Raw genomic sequence first — 20224 nt, 5'->3', positions numbered from 1 at the left:
GGATTATTATAATTTAATCTCGGCATGCAGCTATTGTCCCTTGGCAGCCATACATTAAAAGACCATTGGCTGTGGTACTGCAACTTTTATTTTAAGAATACACCATTTATCTCTGTGCAAAGTGAAATAGATTGCCAGTGTGATTTATCAAACAGGTTTTCAGCAACAAGGGAAGCATAAAAAAAGAAATTCAATTTCACACTAAGATTATAATGGCTGAGAAGCAAGTTCAGTGGACACTGAGGATACTATTATGGAGTGTTTTGAATCTGTTCCCCAGGTTATAGCACAGAATGTAATTTGTATTGTAAACTTTAGCACAAACACAAAAGCTAAATGTAGACCTGATATGCACCAATGACAACATGAAATAATGCTATATTACTGACTATATATCGTTCTGTCTGTCTATCTATCTATCTATCTATCTATCTATCTTTTTGTCTCATTTATAAATTCTTTTGAGCAGGATTCCCGGTGTTTCATGCACTTGCATATTTTTGACATTATATTAATAATCCTGTATGCAACTGCATTGTATATTACTGCAAGAGATGTCTACTACTATTACTACTACTACTACTACGCCTACTATGACTACTCCTACTACTGGTACACCCACTATTGCCATGCCTACTACTGCTATGCTACTACTAGTGCTGCTGCTGCTGTTGTTGCTGCTGCCACTACCTCCACTACTATTACTACTACTTCTAGTACTACTACAACCACTACTACTACTACAAATACTACTGCTACTACTACTCTGGAACTGTTAGTACTATTTGACAGGGGCGTTCCTAGGGTCCTTGGAGATCAGTGGCACCTGGGGGCACTAGGTGGGGGCAATGCAGCGCGCCGCGGCAAAAAATGGGTGTGGTCATGCAGTTAGTGGGCGTGGCCATGGGTGGAGCCAATCGTACGTTAGATTAGGACAGTGGTGGCGAACTTTTTGGAGGCCCAAACTGCAACCCACAAGTCATCTATCGCAAAGTGGCAACAGCAATTTAAACTAAATACTATACAAACGTTTTAACACATAGATGAACATTATGGAAAATCCAAGTTGAAAAACTGAAAAGATAAACAATTTCATCCATCCTACTCCTGAAAAAATATATTCATTTTTTTAGAACCTCCCAGTTTTATTTTCTGTTTTAAAAAGCTAAAAAAGTAGGTTTAATGCTATTGTCTCATATGATGATAATTCATTTTTTTTCCATAGTCTCGCAGTTAGCAATCATGTGACCCTCAACAAGACAAATTCAACAATCATGAGGCCCCTATCAAGACAAATTCAGAAATCATGAGGCCCCCAACAAGACAAATTCAGCAATCATGAGGCCCCCAACAAATCATGAGGCACCCAACAAGACAAATTCAGCAATCTTGAGGCCCTCAACAAGACAAATTCAGCAATCATGAGGCCCCCAACAAGACAAATTCAGCAGTCATGAGGCACATAAATAGACAGCATTTCACATAAATAGGCAGAATGCCCCCTTAATATGGTAGACACCTCTCACCTGGCTTCTGAATTCTCCTCTATTGGCTGCTGTACCTGGCAATACTGTTTTTGGCTGGATTGGGGATGATGTGTGAGCTGAAAGGCCTGGCAGTGATGCTGTGGCTTGGCTGGCGGTAATGCCATGGCCGATGTTGTGACTGGGTTGGCTGGCAGTGATGCTGGGCTGTGCTTGGCTGGTTGAAGTAAATGCTGGCCTGACTGGTGGTGATGCTGTGGCCTTTTTGATAGTGATTCTGGGCTGGTTGGCTGGTGGTGATGCTGGGCTGGCTGGCCTGGATAGTTTAGGTAGCGACAGGTGGCCCCTAGTTAAGGTAGCGCCAGGAGTACCCCAGTTTAGGTAGTGACAGGAGCCCCCCAGTTCAGTTAGTGACAGGAGCTCCCCAGTGTAGGCAGTGACAGGCACCCCCAGTTAGGTAGTGACAGGGACCCCCCCAGTTAGGTAGTGAGTGACAGGGACCTCCAGTTGGGTAGTGAGTGACAGCAGGGACCCCCAGTTGGGTAGTGAGTGACAGCAGGGACCCCCAGTTAGGTAGTGAGTGACAGCAGAGACCCCCAGTTGGGTAGTGAGTGACAGCAGGGACCCCCAGTTAGGTAGTGAGTGACAGCAGGGACCCCCAGTTGGGTAGTGAGTGACAGCAGGGACCCCCGTTTAGATAGTGAGTGACAGCAGGGACCCCCGTTAGGTAGTGAGTGACAGCAGGGACCCCCGTTTAGATAGTGAATGACAGCAAGGACCCCCGTTTAGATAGTGAGTGACAGGAGGGACCCCTGTTTAGATAGTGACAGCAGGGACCCCCGTTTAGATAGTGAGTGACAGCAGGGACCCCTGTTAGGTAGTGAGTGACAGCAGGGACCCCCGTTTAGATAGTGAGTGACAGCAGGGACCCCCGTTAGGTAGTGAGTGACAGCAGGGACCCCCGTTAGGTAGGGAGTGACAGCAGGGACCCCCGTTAGGTAGTGACAGCAGGGACCCCCGTTAGGTAGTGAGTGATAGCAGGGACCCCCGTTAGGTAGTGATTGATAGCAGGGACCCCCGTTAGGGAGTGAGTGACAGCAGGGACCCCCGTTTAGATAGTAAGTGACAGCAGGGACCCCCGTTTATCCAGCAAGTAGAAAAAGATGGTTGTGTACATCCCTTGATAAAACATCACTTTTATTTAGATTCTAAAAAAGGCATACTTTACATATTCCATGCAGTATAGAGAGAGGTACAAGGCTGGTGGGGAGGTCGACAGCTGTTTCGCGCCGTCACATGCTGTGGCGCATCATCAGGACAACCACCCCTAAGTAAATCACCCCTTAAATAGACTCTTACCATTCTATGTGGAGCAGCTGCCGTGCACTGGCCAAAAGCGCGCCATCCGTCCTTGGAACGCACGCCGAGTGATTCCTAGAGACAATGATTGCATAAACTTCCGCTTGGTGGAATGCAAAAACCGGAAGACGCCATTGCGTTATATCCGGAAGACGCTACACCTGGCGCATGCGTACAATAAAGACGCTTTCGCGTCATGGTAAGGGCGCTTGCCCGCACTGCTAAGGCGAATTGTGTATAGCGCATGCGTCCAAAAGGACGCCTTGATGGAGAAAATTGAAAGGCCATCCAAAAATAGCCACAAGAGAGCAGTGTGGTTACGTTATAGATGCGATTATCCCAGTGTATATGTCGCTGCCATCTAGTGGCCATATATATTAGGACCACTCTGTAAATTAGTAATGGAAGCGACCTATATCATGGCAACTGCTCCCTCCTAATCCACATTGTGAACATAAGAATTTAGGCTAACTACACCTACCATAAGACGTCATTCCAGATCCATCAATGTGGGGGGGGGGAAGAGAGGGGGAAAAGCACCTAATTATCATTCCATTTGTGGCAAACAATTATAAACAGTATATAGGCATATATGCAAATCACATACTCACCACCCCACAAGGATGGACTGTCCGACTGAAATCAATCTTATATCTAAGGAGAGAAAAGGTCTAGGTTTACAAAGGAGTGACCACTATACAAAAGAGGTACTATTAAAAACACTTTAAAATATAAACACCTTAATCAGATAAATACTGCTAAATTATTTTTTTCGTTCAAACCCAAAGGTCCCACCGCATCAAAGTATGATATCCAAAAGCTTTCCCTTTGTAGGAGTTTTCGATGCCAATCCCCGCCCCTCCTACAAAGGGAAAGCTTTTGGATATCATACTTTGATGCGGTGGGACCTTTGGGATTGAACGAAAAGAATAATTTAGCAGTATTTATCTGATTAAGGTGTTTATATTTTAAAGTGTTTTTAATAGTACCTCTTTTGTATAGTGGTCACTCCTTTGTAAACCTAGACCTTTTCTCTCCTTAGATATAAGATTGATTTCAGTCGGACAGTCCATCCTTGTGGGGTGGTGAGTATGTGATTTGCATATATGCCTATATACTGTTTATAATTGTTTGCCACAAATGGAATGATAATTAGGTGCTTTTCCCCCTCTCTTCCCCCCCCCCCCCCACATTGATGGATCTGGAATGACGTCTTATGGTAGGTGTAGTTAGCCTAAATTCTTATGTTCACAATGTGGATTAGGAGGGAGCAGTTGCCATGATATAGGTCGCTTCCATTACTAATTTACAGAGTGGTCCTAATATATATGGCCACTAGATGGCAGCGACATATACACTGGGATAATCGCGTCTATAACGTAGCCACACTGCTCTCTTGTGGCTATTTTTGGATGGGCTTTCAATTTTCTCCATCAAGGCGTCCTTTTGGACGCATGCGCTATACACAATTCGCCTTAGCAGTGCGGGCAAGCGCCCTTACCACGACGCGAAAGCGTCTTTATTGTACGCATGCGCCGGGTGTAGCGTCTTCCGGATATGACGCAATGGCGTCTTCCGGTTTTTGCATTCCACCAAGCGGAAGTTTATGCAATCATTGTCTCTAGGAATCACTCGACGTGCGTTCCAAGGACGGATGGCGCGCTTTTGGCCAGTGCACGGCAGCTGCTCCACATAGAATGGTAAGAGTCTATTTAAGGGGTGATTTACTTAGGGGTGGTTGTCCTGATGATGCGCCACAGCATGTGACGGCGCGAAACAGCTGTCGACCTCCCCACCAGCCTTGTACCTCTCTCTATACTGCATGGAATATGTAAAGTATGCCTTTTTTAGAATCTAAATAAAAGTGATGTTTTATCAAGGGATGTGCACAACCGTCTTTTTCTACTTGCTGGATCTACAATCAATCTGTTTGGTCTGATGCACTCCCCCAGTGATTACTCAGCTCTCCTGTGCATGGTTGCCTTTTGATATATTGCCATTAAGGGACCCCCGTTTAGATAGTGAGTGACAGCAGGGACCCCCATTAGGTAGTGAGTGACAGCAGGGACCCCAGTTAGATAGTGAGTGACAGCAGGGACCCCCAGTTAAATAGTGAGTGACAGCAGGGACCCCCAGTTAAATAGTGAGTGACAGCAGGGACCCCCAGTTAAATAGTGAGTGACAACAGGGACCCCCAGTTAAATAGTGAGTGACAGCAGGGACCCCCAGTTAAATAGTGAGTGACAGCAGGGACCCCCAGTTAAATAGTGAGTGACAGCAGGGACCCCCAGTTAAATAGTGAGTGACAGCAGGGACCCCCGTTAGGTAGTGAGTGACAGCAGGGACCCCAGTTAGATAGTGAGTGACAGCAGGTACCCCCAGTTAAATAATGAGTGACAGCAGGAAACCCCAGTTAAATAGTAAGTGACAGCAGGGACCCCCCGTTAAATAGTGAGTGACAGCTGGGACCCCCAGTTAAATAGTGAGTGACAGCAGGGACCCCCAGTTAAATAGTGAGTGACAGCAGGGACCCCCGTTTAGATAGTGAGTGACAGCAGGGACCCCCGTTAGGTAATGAGTGACAGCAGGGACCCCCATTAGGTAGTGAGTGACAGCAGGGACCCCCGTTAGGTAGTGAGTGACAGCAGGGACCCCCGTTAGGTAGTGAGTGACAGCAGGGACCCCCGTTAGGTAGTGAGTGACAGCAGGGACCCCTGTTAGGTAGTGAGTGACAGCAAGGACCCCCGTTAGGTAGTGAGTGACAGCAGGCACCTCCGTTAGTGAGTGACAGCAGGGACCCCCGTTAGGTAGTGAGTGAGTGACAGGGACCCCCGTTAGGTAGTGAGTGGCAGGCGCGCTCCCCACCCCACCTACCTTGCCGCTTCAGACCTCAGGATCAGCGGGCGACCCGACCAGATACAGCGGGCGCCGGACACAAATATGCGGAAGTGATGTCACTTCCGCATATCAGCGGTGTCCGCTAGGTCCTAGCGCCCGCTCTATCTGGTCGCCCGGCGCTGATCGAGGTCTGAATGGCAGCGCAGCGGGGACAGCAGGGCAGAGCGGGGCAGCGGCGGCCGGGAGATCCGTGGCACCCCAGGACAGATTGGGGGCACAGGCCCCCCCAAAATAGGGCTAGCGACGCTCCTGCTATTTGATCATTTTAGTGTAATACTTTCCTTGCAAACAGAGAATAATGCAAAGGATATTTGGTTAAGCAGATTATGATCCTAATGCATTTATATTGTGCTGAATGATATCTACCACAGCACTTTATATACTATGTTTTAATGTCACTAACTGTCCCTCATAGGTGGTCACAATGAAAGTCTTGCCATGCTCCTTGCTTTTCATGCATGCAATATATGTACATAAAAGCTACACTGAAACTCATGCTTTTAGAACGGGGATGGGAAGAAGCTTGAACAGCACTAGGCCTGTATTGTAAACAATATTATAAACAATATTTGGGAGTAATTTAGGTGATTTATTATGTTTTTGTCATAGCTCTGCCTTTGTCTTAGTAAATGTAAAGATAAAAAGATAGCCTTCTGAATAAAATAAAACAAATTATCTTCCTTTTTATATTGCTTATACACAAGTTACAGCACACCTAAAAAACCTGTTTTGATATTGTAGAGTGTGTTTTTAACATCAAATGTAAGTCAATATGCAAATCTCATATTGTGTTGCTAACAAAAATTCCACAGTGCATCTCTGCTGAATATGGAAATTCTCCCTTTCTTGTCTGTGAAAGCTAAATACACCTCCAGGACCACTGGAATTCAATGATGAGTCAGCTTGTTAATTGTACAGAGCCACACTAATCGAACATGCATACAGACTGTTTCGGATTGATTGATCCTCATCACTGTACGGCATGGCTTAATATGACTTTATGGGGTGGGACTTGAAACACCCATATGCTCACGCCAACCTGAATAATCACAAATACCTTCTGTTTTTAGAGGGAAAAAAACTGTTTTAGATAGCATTTAGTAAGAGGGCTTGTTAGTCCTTTTTAAACCCTTACAAAAACTTTTAGGAGTTCTGGTTCACCATGAGCTTGCTGGGCAATCTGTAACAAAAATTGTAATCTATATTTTTATAGTAGTGGCATCTAAAGCAAGCATTTCTGTGAGTTCTGTGAGTTGTAATGCAATCCCCCCAAATAAGTATGATTGTTTTTAATAAATTCTTTTCTTCCGTAACTAGTTATACTATTGCTTGAAGCACACATTTATTACGATAGATCCACAATATAATCTATATAACTACTGGGCATTCTGAAAACTGGAATGACCAATGCTTTCCATTCCATTTCCATTTTTTTCTAAAAATTAAGGCAGTGATTTGTAGCCAGGAACTCATCAACACCAAATATGCCACTTACTCATTGCCTCTTACTTATTGCCTTTCCTCTTGTTTCCTTCCTGTTCTTCTAGACTGTAAGCTCAAACAGGCAGTAGTTTTTCCATTTTTGTTTCTTGGAAGTGCTATATGTTTTTTAGGCACATTATATATGCCAGTGGGACATTTATGCTGTCTCCTACTTCTGTACAGATAGTATATACAATACCCGGTTTATGAATGATTGACTAATGAATGACTCACTGTTATGAACTTGGCACCCCGTTGTGATGATGTCATTATCACAAGCCGGTGCTGATCAAGATGGAGACCGCAACGTGGGACTGTCTTTGAGGTGAGTAATAAGCAATGGAGACATAAAGAGAGGCATAGGAGAGGTTGGCACGGGTGGCACAGAAGAGGTGACAGAAAGGGGTAAAGGTGGTGCAAAGAGGGGCAGCGAAGACACAAAGAAATCCCAGGAGAAACAAAGGGGGCAGTGGAAGAAGAGTGTGGGGCACATAAGGATTTAAGGAGGCACATAAGGACTGGAGAAGGCACAGAGAGGAAACATGAGGGCAGGAAGTTGCACAGGGGTACAGGAGGGTGGCACTAAGGGAACACTGGAGGTACAGGGAGACAATGGGGGCACAGAGCAGGGGAATAGAGACACTGGTGGCAGAGAGGGGGTACAGTGGGAGGAGTTACTTTAGGCATGGTGTTCTGACTTGAAAACAGGTTCACGTTAAGAATGAACCTGTGTTAAGAATGATCATTCCCTATCTTTTTTTGTTAACCAAGAACTACCTGTATTGTTTGCAAATGCCTACATTATGTACCCATATTTTCTTTGTTCAGTGTCACAGACGATGAAAGTGCTATATTAATCAATAATCATAATAACAAGTTAAAATGAAGATTCAACTTTATAGGATATAGGAATACAATGATCAATTTGATTCTGATGTTAGATGTGAGCACTGGTATTTTTGTGTAAAGAATTAATTGTCTTATTTTTATTAAAGACTTTTTATTTTTAGTACATCTTATTTTTTGTCCATTATTTTCAGAATATCCCTTGCTTCACAATGCAGTCCTTTCTGTTATCAGAATTATCTTATTTAATATAAACTGATTTCTTTTAATTCAAGATTGTAATGAAATGATTATGAGAGGGAAATAAGAGCTAAAGAGCCCTCTACCGCATTGTCTTTTGTTATCAAAAGGGATCATTCAGCTCACACTAATTTCCTTTTGTGTCAAGTATTTACTTCAGCTGTATCCTTTCTGACATAAATAATCCAACGGTAAGAAAAAATATACAAGTATAGTTTATCTCTGTTAGCTTCCTGAAAAAAAAATGTTAGTTTGTGATTGTTATGCTGATGCTTTGCCTTCAATACACTCATTGGCCACAAATGAGTACAAATCAAGTATTTAGACTCAACTGACTGCATATTTACTGCAGGTATATTATTCAGAAGGTATTGAAACTAAAATACAACATTACAGATATTCAATTGCTTTTTATTTAAAAACGGAAAAACTAGGTAAAATTAAACATAATAAAAACTAAATGTGAAATATGGAATGTTCATCATTTTGAAGCTTCCTTAAACTGTACTACTGTGTTATTATTAACCTAGCTTGTGTGCTTGAAATACATGTGTAGCGTTGTAAGCCACTGATGAGGCTGTTTGTGTTGCAGATTGGACATAGAGACTTTGATGTAGAGAAAAGACTCAGGAGAGATCTAAAGAGGACGCACGCCTTGCTGGCTGACCTACAGCTCCTGCTGGCCACCATGGGAGACTCGGGAGGACCACCTGTGGATCATGGAGAGATAGAAAGAGTTCACATACAGGTGAAAGCATCAAATAGAATAGCTCACATACTTCCAGTTAGTTACTTTGATTTAATCCCACCTCCCACAGCTTTGATATCTTATTGTTCTGATCCTTCCAAACATGATAGCTACAGTTTAGCTATGTCATTTGTGTTATGCACGTTGTGTAGACCATAATCTAATTTAATGGTTTACGCTATACAGAGCTGTGTGAAAACACAGCACAGCACATGTCATAGTCTTGATCTGTAAAAGAGGTTTCTTTATTGTATGCTCCTTATGTATCTCTTTCTGTAACATATAAGAATATCATATCATGAAAGACACAAGACTACACACTGAGTGCTTTTATGTTGATCATAGAAAGCAAAGGTGACTTTCAATATCCCTGTTGTCTTACAGTAAGGTAAAGCTTGTTTTCATTTATACACACATTTTATTTGAAGGTAAGCTGTAGCGATCTTCTTTGGGTAATTTCTCACCTGCACCTGGTTCATAAAAAGCTCAGTGCTAGGAAAGCAGTAGTTTACAGTTTCAACAGAGCCGGATTAAGGCTAAATGGGGCCCTAAGCAAAGTAACTGATTTGGGCCCCCCCATCATGTTGTAATAGAATCAGAAGATACAGCTGCACAGCAACATGCCGCACACACCGGGGCAGCCGAGCTACTGGTTGCTATGGGCAACAGCCCGCTTTCCTCTGGGGGTGCACAATGCAGGGAATAGCAGCGGCAAAATGCAGAGTGAGAGATGAATGGCTGGGACATTTGCACTCAGGGGCTGGGGAACCCCTGTGAAGAGGGTGCCAGATATCACAGCAGCAGCACTTTCCCCCTGCATCTCCAGCCTGGCAATAGCAGAAAGCTCTGGACACCGCCAAACCGGAAGCCGTTCCCCAGACAGAATTACATAACCACACCCACCACCGAACAACAGATTTCCTCCCAAACTAGACAGCCACCATGCAGCCTCCATCCCAGTGAATACGATAGTCCAGCAGAGAAGGCAGCCGCAGCGGGGGAGGAGGACAGCACCAGATGACTCACATTCACCTATTGCGATCCAAGCAATAGAGGTCCCGTCATCCGGAGCCCATCTGTCTCCTCTAGAGTGCTGCCGCTCTGTTACTACTACTATTACTACTTCCTACTTCCGGTCTGATCTGAGAATCAGGAAGTACAGAGCGAGTGGCTGCACAGTAGAAGAGACAGATGGGTTTCAGATGACGGGATCTCTATCGCTTGGATCATGGATAGGTGAGTGAGCGTTTGCCATCTGCTGCTATCATTCTTGCTGCAGCTGTGGTTCTCTGTGGGAAGGGAGGGAGGAGTGGGCAGCGACAGAGCGCACAGTAGCAGGAGGGGGACCTAGGAAAAGAGCCTGGCTCTGAAGACAATCAGCAGTGCACGGCATCATTTGACAAGACAAGACAAATAACATTTATATCGCACTTTTCTCCTCGCGGACTCAAAGCGCCAGAGCTGCAGCCACTAGGACGCGCCCTATAGGCAGTAGCAGTGTTAGAGAGACTTGCATAAGGTCTCCTACTGAATAGGTGCTGGCTTACTGAACAGGCAGAGCCGAGATTCGAACCCTGGTCTCCTGTGTCAGAGGCAGAGCCCTTAAAGGGACTCCGAGCAGTGCCTGTGGGTATGCCTTTAAGCATACCCACACCTAATTAATTACATCCTCACACCTACCAGCATGATGTTTGTAATTATATCCCCCTGGGTTCCTTATATTTCATTGCATTGTGCTGAATCGAGCTGCCAACTTTGGAGAAAAGTCGTTCTGTGTTATACAATGTAACTATGGAAAGATGCATATCATTTTGAAGCTCTCTTTCTCCTCTTTCCAATGATAGATAAACTGCCACACTATGCCTTTTAGTTTTCGCTATTTTCGCGATCGAAATTGCAGTGGCCGCGAAAACTAAAAGGCATAGGGCGGCGGTTTATATATCATTGGAAAGAGGAGAAAGAGAGCTTTAAAATGATATGCATCTTTCCATAGTTACTGCACTGCTCAGAGTCCCTTTAACCATTATACCATACAGCCACCGCTGACAGGATGGTGAGGGCTGGTTTATGTGCTGATGGGGCCCCTTTGACTCTGAATGGGGCCCCAAGCGTCTGCTTTTGTTGCCTGGTCGGTAATCCGGCCCTGAGTTTCAAAGAAAAATAGGAGCATTTAAATTTTAACTAGGAGCAAACATTTTAGAGCATTATTTAATCCATACACATATTTGCAATAATGATCTTATGATTCAGAATCAGAACCACTTTATTTCTCCAAGTACATTTGTGTACCCAGAATTGTTTGTGGTTCACATTGTTTTGGCATCAGTACAAAGACGGCAGTAACAACAATACAAACAGGCATTACAATTGTGCAGACAGCCATTCATTTACAAGCTGGTGGATGTTATTATTATTATTTTTTATTTATATAGCACCAACATATTCCGCAGCACTTTACAATGCATAATAAGACGGCAAGGGGAACATAGGTACAACCAAAAAATGTACAGCAGAGTCTCAAGCAGCACAAATATTGCAACAAAAACAGTAAATATTAGGAGGATGACCCTGCCCTTGCAAGCTTACAATCTAAAGGATTATAAGCTCTGCATGTTCAAAATGAACGGCCATTTGGCAGAACTGGAAGAACGAAGGATTGTTCAGCTCACATCACATGTGGGTAGGGCGCCGCAGTCTATGATGTGAAGGTCTCTCAGGGTGGCGGTGCTAGCAAAGGGGGGATGGAGTTCAGCAGGTGGACAGCCTGAGGGAAAAAAAGTGCTCATGTGTCTGGTAGTTCTGGAGTGGATGGACCTATACCGGCGGCCCAATGGAAGGAACTCGAAGAAGCCGCTGCTCGTTGTGAGGGGTCACATGAGATCTTAGTTGCCCTTGTCCACATCCTCGCAGTGTGGAGGAGATTCAGAGGTGGCAGGGCCGAGCCAATGATCTTTTCTCCCATGCTGATCACCCTTTGGAATTTTTACTTGTCCCTGGCAGTTGCCCCTCCATACCAAACAATAATGGATGAGCAGAGGATGGACTCTATGGTGAGCAGCATACCAAATTTCTTCAGTAGTCGCAAGAAGAATAACCTTTGCTGGGCCCTCTTCTGAATTTTGGTAGTGTTCTGCCCCATCTTAAGTTTTTGGTAATGGTAGTGCAGAGGAACCAAATCTCTGGTACACAGGAAACCTCGGTCCCCGTGATGAGAACAGGGTCAAGTGGGGGATGTTTCAGGAAGTCTATAATCAGTTCAACAGTCTTAGCCGTATTGAGCATGAGCTTATTGTCCTTTCATCAGCCACAGATTCTCTCAATTTTGCTGTGGTAGGCCCCTCCCAATTGCTGTTGATGAGGCCAATGATAGTAATGTCATCTGCATACTTGATGACCTTTATAGAGTCCTCAGATGAGGGGCAGCTACTGGTTTACAGGGAGAACAGGGGTGGGGATAACACACCCTGGTACTTTCATGGGATAAGCAGCTACCGAGCTTGACCCTCTGCATCCTGGTGGTTAGGAAGTCCTTGACCCATATGCCCAGAGTGGAGTCAACACCAAGATACCCAAGGTTATCAAGGAGGATGTCTGAGCAGATGTTATTGAAGGCCGAGCTGAAATATAGAAACAGGATTCTGACATAGGTCTGTCAAGGTGTTCCGTAAAACCTTCTGAAAGGATTGTTCATGTTTGCTTTGAACAACTCTTTCCTGTACATACTGTTTAGCCCTCTGCTGATTGTTCTGCTGTATAGAAAGGGAAGGGATGAGTGGGAATGAGCTGCCAGTGGCTGCATTGTTATATAATAATAGTAATTATTATTATTATTATTATTATTTAGTATTTATATAGCGCCGACATATTACGCAGCACTGTACAGTGTATATATATATATATATATATATATATATATATATCTTGTCACTAACTGTCCCTCAAAGGAGCTCACAATCTAATCCCTACCATTGCCATATGTCTATATTATGTAGTGTAAGTACTGTAGTCTAGGGCCAATTTTAGAGGGAGCCAATTAACTTATCTGTATGTTTTTGGAATGTGGGAGGAAACCGGAGTGCCCGGAGGAAACCCATGCAGACACGGAGAGAACATACAAACTCTTTGCAGATAGTGCCCTGGCTGGGATTCGAACCAGGGACCCAGCGCTGCAAGGCGAGAGGGCTAACCACTATGCCACCGTGCTGCCTAGTAATCATGCAGGGTTTTACATGATAACATTGCTAATGAACGTGGAAGGAAAACCCGTGCACGCTTGGAAAAGGTTCCCAAATAGATCTCAAATGATTGTTGTAAGTGACCCAAATCACAGGATATATTATAGGATATATTGGTATTATTACAGTGGGATCATACTCCCAAAACGAAAATTTCAGTAGCTACTCTTAGTTACATAAAATAACATTTAAAAAAAAAAAGCAAGGACTGAAAAGCAAACTTCTCCTGCTCTCTGCAGTGAAAATAAAGGTTTTTATACACAGGGTATGTGTGTGAATGGTTTCAAATGTTCTTTTATATAGCTAGGACTAGGAGTAGTTTGTTGTGAGAGTATAATCCTACTTTAAGCTTGAATAACACCATCAGAGAACAGAGACAACAAATTTTTGATGCATGCATATGTATTTCTGAATGTTTCGATGCTTTAAAAGTTTCATCTGCACGAGTTGAAAGTCGATGTTAAATTTCCCAAATATTATAGAATTAATTTTATTCATTTTCAATTGAAAAAGCAATAACTTTCTTATAAATCTTATTCCATTTTTTCAGTTTATGTACACACACATACTTCTGCTGTAGCCAAATGCTTTTCTGCAACTGAGTAAAAAAGCGTTTGCCATAGTTTTTCATCAGTTCGTCATCGCATCACGTTTTGAGCCCTTAGGGGGATATGGAACTGCAAATTCAGCTGATGCTAGCAGCTACATGCAATGACTTGGATAATTTGATGGACCACCACTCAGTGACAATCAACATTAAGTGCATTGAGATGAACTCTGCCATTCATCTCAATGTAGGATATGGTGGATCGGGGCGGTAAATGATGTGCGTTGATACCGGCAGTAGCCCATGTGAACTGGCCCTTACTTAGTTTAGGGAATTAGTTCCTAGTGGTGGAGCACTCTGAGTGATCATGTTCTGAAATAGTGCTATGTTGACATTGTAGTGCTATGTAGATATTAGTTTGATGCATCAGATAAAGATATGGATACAATAACCTGAGAGAAATCAATCATGTAGTAAATCATCTGAGGATTGTTGGCTTCCTCTGTATACCTTTATCCCCACTAGAAGTTGATCGCATGGTGTCATGTGACTGACATTTCTTAAGGGAATCAAAATGTAAAAATGATTTGAATAATGGCATTAAACTTCGCAAGGAGAATCTGGGAGGGTGAAAGGAGTTCAGCCGTAATGAAATAGCATGTTCTAAAACTGACTTTAATTAATCTCAACATAATCTAGCCATCAGGAATTAAATTAGTTTCTAAGTGATTACAATATTTCTTCTAAATTTACAGGTACGGGAAAAATACATCATAAGTGTCTGATTTTAGTTAGGCTGTTCGAATAAATCCGTAAATTAAAAGATGTATTTTGAAGTTATTTTTAAAAGCCACTTTGTGAGCCAAGCAGAATTAGCTTTTATCTGATCTGCCAGAAGAGAGTATCCATGAGGATTGAAAAGATGCATTTACGATTGGGCTGTTTGCCATGTCCTGTTGTGTTAACTGTAATAAATATGCTCAATCTGCTACTGCACAGCTTGCTTCACTGTTCATGGCTTCCCATCCCACTTACAAACTGATCTGTGCCTCACTGTTTACATGGCATGGCTTCAGCTAGAAAGCTTACCATTGTGGTCACTGCAAGGAGCGCTATTGTCCAACATCAGCCTAATCCTCCCATGTTGGTTTCTATTCTAAAAATAAACAAAACTGCAAAGCAAACCAGACCAGTGAATATTCATTCTATCCAAGCTAGTATGGATCTTTTGGAAATATCATGTTTTAGATTTTCCTGCAAATAACTTGAGTTGTTTGGGTTGTCAATGAATTTTCTGAGTGATGGTTATATATTAAGACATTATGGCTGGATGGACAGTAGCTATACAAATTATGTTAGATTTTTAGATTTATGATAGGAAAGAACTCCATTTTCCGAGGAGAAGTCCATGGTGGTCAGATGCCAATGTGTATTTACACCTTAAATCTCAAATAAATACGTTATTTTACTCACACAGTCCTATTAACCACACTTAGAAATGTGCTGGTAAAAAAGCTCTTTCATGTATGCTGCATGTACTAGCCTCATCCATTACTGCACATCCTTCCTTGTTCTTCAATAAAGAAATACCAATATAATGCTATAATGACCAAATTAAAGGACCACTATTACAAAATATTGTGGAATTTTAAAAATATATATATATTTTTCACAGATTGAAATGCACTATACATGACTTTTCTCCTATTTTATGTTATGTCATGGGGCACAGCTCTAGGGGCATGTCCTGAAGCTTGTATACCTTGTTGGGTGTCTGTATTCAAATCTAGGGCATAGTCTGGATGCCTAGGAATGCATCTGGTGTATCTTACAGCGGGAGTGCAAGGGGACTTGGCCTATATAGTACAGGGTTCCACTCAATGTGCAGGGCAGAACCTTGTTCTAATGGGGGGTCCTAGTATTCTGGCACTGAATACTATGCTACTGTAAATAAAGTTCTAAATAATATTAAAATTACATCAGACAAGGGCTGCATTACTATAAAACATGCTGCATAATAACATTTTTTTCTCCCCTCTAATGTATTCAAATGTATTTTTATTTTTTTGTCATCAAGATCAAAGGTTCAAATAGAGATACCAGCATTAAAATAGACAATATTGTCATTAATACAAGATGTACCACCACCAGATCAGCTCCCCTCTCCTTTCCCCCAAATGCACATGTGTATCAGTACAAGGGTCCACTTAAGTATTCCATCTGACACCCATCTTGGTTATAACAGGGGAATAACTTGTTCCCACAGTAAAAAAAAAAAAACATGAATCCACCACAACTACCCCTTACCGGCGTAGCTGAGAGTCATTCACTGCCAACAGCTAAGAATAATGCAATAGTCCTATCGGCATAAGTGACACAGTAATTCAATGGCAAAGATTGAAGAAGAATACCTGAATACTTGTCATATAAAACCCATGGCCTACTTCCGTTTTATCAACGACATATTGATCAGCTGGTTTGCAAGTGAGGAGGATCTTATCCAATTTCACAGGAACTTCAATGCCTTCCATCCCACAATCAAACTGAAATTGAGCTACTCTCACAGGGAGATTAACTTTCTTGACATCACCATATACATCAGAGAGAACAGCTTACAAATGTCCATGTACCGCAAACCGACGGATCGTCCCACATACCTCAGGTATGACAGTTTCCACCCCAAACATATAAAGAATTCCATAATTTACAGCCAAGCAATAAGATGCAATCGGATCTGTTCTGACAAGGATGACAAAGACAAACACCTGGATTACCTGAAGAAGAATTTCATAAAACAGGGATACAATCCTCTAATGGCTGAGACCCAAATCAAGAAAGCTAGCAACATCCCTAGGACTCAGCTCCTGAAGTACAAGCACACCATAGATCCACTATTAACAGCAGGAAAAAGGATATTGCAAAATATACTGATCTCCCAATACCAACACACTTTTGTTTACCTGGACACAGTTTAAGCGATTTTCGCATCACTGTATTAATGGGTGGCTTCAAATAGAGAAACATGAGACTAACACAAGAAACTAAGTTTATACATTGGTTCAAAACTGTAGAAGATGGTTTAAACAAGGACTCTAACTTCTTGTGCTGGTACGATGGGTTTTAAATGCCACAATTCTTTTAATTTAAATTTTTCTATCTTTTCATTCATTTTTGTGCCATATGCTGTGTAAGATGGAATTCACTGTCACTATTCATTTTATTTGCTTTCAGGTGCTGGCTTTAAATGCCACAATTCTCTTAAGCTTAGAATTAATGGTGCATGTAACCAGGCCAGTTACCATTTGAATTCGGAATTTACGATGTCTCTTCATCACTAGAGTCTGCTTTATGTCATGTTGAGGATTCTATTGATCTTATCAATTTAGATAGGGTGCCTGGGAAAGCCTCCTCAGTAACAGTTAAGGTAGCCATACACTGGTCGATTTGCCATTAGATCGACCAGCTGACAGATCCCTATCTGATCGAATCTGATCAGAGAGGGATCGTATGGCTGCCTTTACACAAGCAGATTGTGAATCGATTTCAGCCTGAAACCGATCACAATCTGTTGAGCTACTCCTGCCGCCAGTCCCCCCCCCCCCCCGTATACATTACCTGATGCTGGCTCCCGGGCATCTTCTCCGCGCTGCATGGCTCTGTGCCGGCTCCATCCCGGCGCTTCCTGTGTCACTCCGTGACCAGGAAGTTCAAATAGAGCGCCCTCTATTTGAACTTCCTGGTCACAGAGTGACACAGGAAGCGCCGGGATGGAGCCGGAACAGAGCCGTGCAGCGCGGAGAAGATGCCCGGGAGCCAGCTTCAGGTAATGTATACCTGATCGGATCGGCCGCCGCTAGCGACGCGCTACCTACCCGCGGGCGATCGAGGGTAATTTCCCACATGGCGCGATCGACGGACCGATCTGAGTTCGGGAGGAAATCGGATCGGCGGGTGCGTTTACCGCGAACGATTGGCAGCAGATTCGATCCCAGGATCGAATCTGCTGTCGAAACGGCTGCGAATCGGGCCAGTGTATGGCCACCTTTAAGGCATCTAATTACATTTATGTTTGCTAAAGAATGTTTCTCCTCTGTATGTCAGTGTATATAAGCTGTGTTTTTCAGTTTTGGTCAGGAACCAGTCCGACGAAAGCTTTTTATAAGTCGAAAGCTCACTGTTTATCCATCTCTAAGTTAGCCAATAAATGGTATCATCCTGATTCAAAACTTCTTGCTTTTACTCATGGCTAACACGGTACAACACTTTACTGCTTCTAGTAATTCAAAACAGCATAGGTTCCAATTGACTACCCATCAATAGCTGATGTCATGTGAGAGTACAGCCACTGCTTGGCGTGCACTATCATCAACGCATTAGTGTTTCCAAAGGGCAATCCAGAAATGTGACTGTGGGTGTAAGGAATCCACACCACCATTGCATGACTGCATTACTACAAATATACTGTAGATCAATGAGAGAGACTTAGGAAATCCTGCTACAGCAATGTATTTTACTACTTTTCTACAGCTCAGTTCTACGGGGGATACTGCAGAAAATAAAAAGTGAACAAAAGTTGAGAAGTTGCCAGCAGCAAATAATTAACAATGAAACCCAATTAATGCTGATTGCAATGTTGCTGTGACACGTCCACAACTTTTATATTCATTTACTTTTTTGACATTTGTTATAAATTAGACCCAACCTGGGGGTTGTAACGGCATTCATTTTAATGTTCCATTTATTTAATATGCATGCTTTGAAATTCACAAAGCTATGAAAAGTCAGGATGTTTTAGTCCTGCTGTGTTTCTGATTTCTCCAGTAAATTTTGAAATAGCCCGAGTGCTTGCAGGTCTCTGTCTACTATGAATACTTTTTATTTAATATGAGATCCTGCCCCAACTATGCATTGGTTTGGGAATACAATACCAGAACTTATACATTTTAGTAATGACTGTTGTACTGTATATTATTAGCTCTTCTGTTAACATTGAAGGGATGATTCATATTTGCATATCTCAATAATCCAAAGTGGCTGCTGAATGTCTGAGTTTTGGTGTGTGTAGGAGACAGAATTCTACAACCACATGGGAAAAGACCAACCCTGAGACAACCTGAGAAATAGCTTGATAGTTAAGGCTTATTTCTTGGAGCAAGATGGCATGTAATGGGAAACTTTTGCACATGGATGAGTACTATGCAGGGACATAACTACAAGTTATGGGGCCCCCAGCAAAGCATTGATGGGGCCCCCAATATGTACACTCTTTCCCGTGTAGTGTAGCTACAAAAACACCTGATCTGAAGGTTGAACCCCTTTATTGGAGGAAGAAAAGGTTAGTAGTTGGACCCCCCTCACAGCAGTTGCAGGGGTTGTTATTACGCCCCTGGTAATACGCACTATAGCAAAAAACACGCTATTAAAAAGTCACCCTGGAAAAGATGCACAAAGTGTGTACAGAAGGTACAAATGAAAGCAAGTGGACACATTTGTAGGAAATCTGTATTAAAGGACACCTGAAGGGAGAGAGATGTGGAGGCTGCCATATTTATTTCTTTTTAAACAATACCAGTTGTCTGGCATCCTGTTGATCTTTTATGTATCAGTAGTGTCTGAATCGCACACCTGAAACAATGCAGTAAATCCAGGTGTCAGTCAGGAATATCTGATCTGAATGCTTGTTCAGGGTCTATGGCTAAAAGCATTAGAGGCACAGGATAAGCAGGACAACCAGGCAATCTTCATTATTTAAAAGGAAATAAACATGGCAGCCTCCATATCCTTCTCACTTCAGGTGTCCTTTACACTTGCACTGCAAGTGTGTGTTGCGTTAATGTGCTGTACAGGAGGGTAACGTATCAGCAATTAAAGTCATTAGGGCCTAGCACACATACCGCGCCGCATTGCAAGTTGCCGAACTGCTGACGACTCGCTGCAATGTTAACAGTATGTTACCGCTGGTCTTCTGTGATGGCGCAAGTAATGTAAATTAATGGGTGATGCATAGCTTTTAAAAAGGTTGGCAGCGGTGTTGCGTCATACATGTGTTGAACAATGGGAATATGACGGGGATGCCCGGAAATCCCAGTGATGTACTTCCTGTCCAGCAGGAAGTATGTCACTGTGTGAGGAGCGTGCGGGGGGGCACTATGCATATGGCCCTGTCAGCATACTGTGCCTCAGAGTCCTGTGTTTGTGTTGCGTTACATTGTGGCAGGGGCAGGGCACTGCACCTTAATGCACACTTTAATTGTGACACCGGCCTAAAACTAAAGTCCTAAAAAATGATTGAAAATTTGTCCATGTGAGCCTCTGGAGATAAGTATGATCTGGCAGTTAGATGTTTTACCAGAGTAACGCGCTGATCAGCATAAACCAGTGGTTC

At 42.9% G+C, this 20224-nt stretch overlaps 1 protein-coding gene across 1 annotated transcript in view; it reads left to right on the top strand.

Moving 5' to 3' along the window:
- The window catches only part of LOC137520706 (unconventional myosin-XVIIIb-like), an 816938-nt gene that overhangs the window by 554235 nt on the left and 242479 nt on the right, over positions 1 to 20224 (top strand). Inside the window, exon 35 of the mRNA XM_068238990.1 lies at positions 8902 to 9057. Within this exon, the coding sequence (XP_068095091.1) occupies positions 8902 to 9057 (156 nt within the window). The remainder of the gene's footprint in view (positions 1 to 8901; positions 9058 to 20224) is intronic.

The sequence above is a fragment of the Hyperolius riggenbachi genome, chromosome 1, assembly GCF_040937935.1.
Source record: "Hyperolius riggenbachi isolate aHypRig1 chromosome 1, aHypRig1.pri, whole genome shotgun sequence".
Classification (NCBI taxonomy): Eukaryota; Metazoa; Chordata; class Amphibia; order Anura; family Hyperoliidae; genus Hyperolius; species Hyperolius riggenbachi.
Note: the sequence above shows the minus strand (reverse complement) of the source record. Positions and strands in the feature narration are given on the sequence as shown.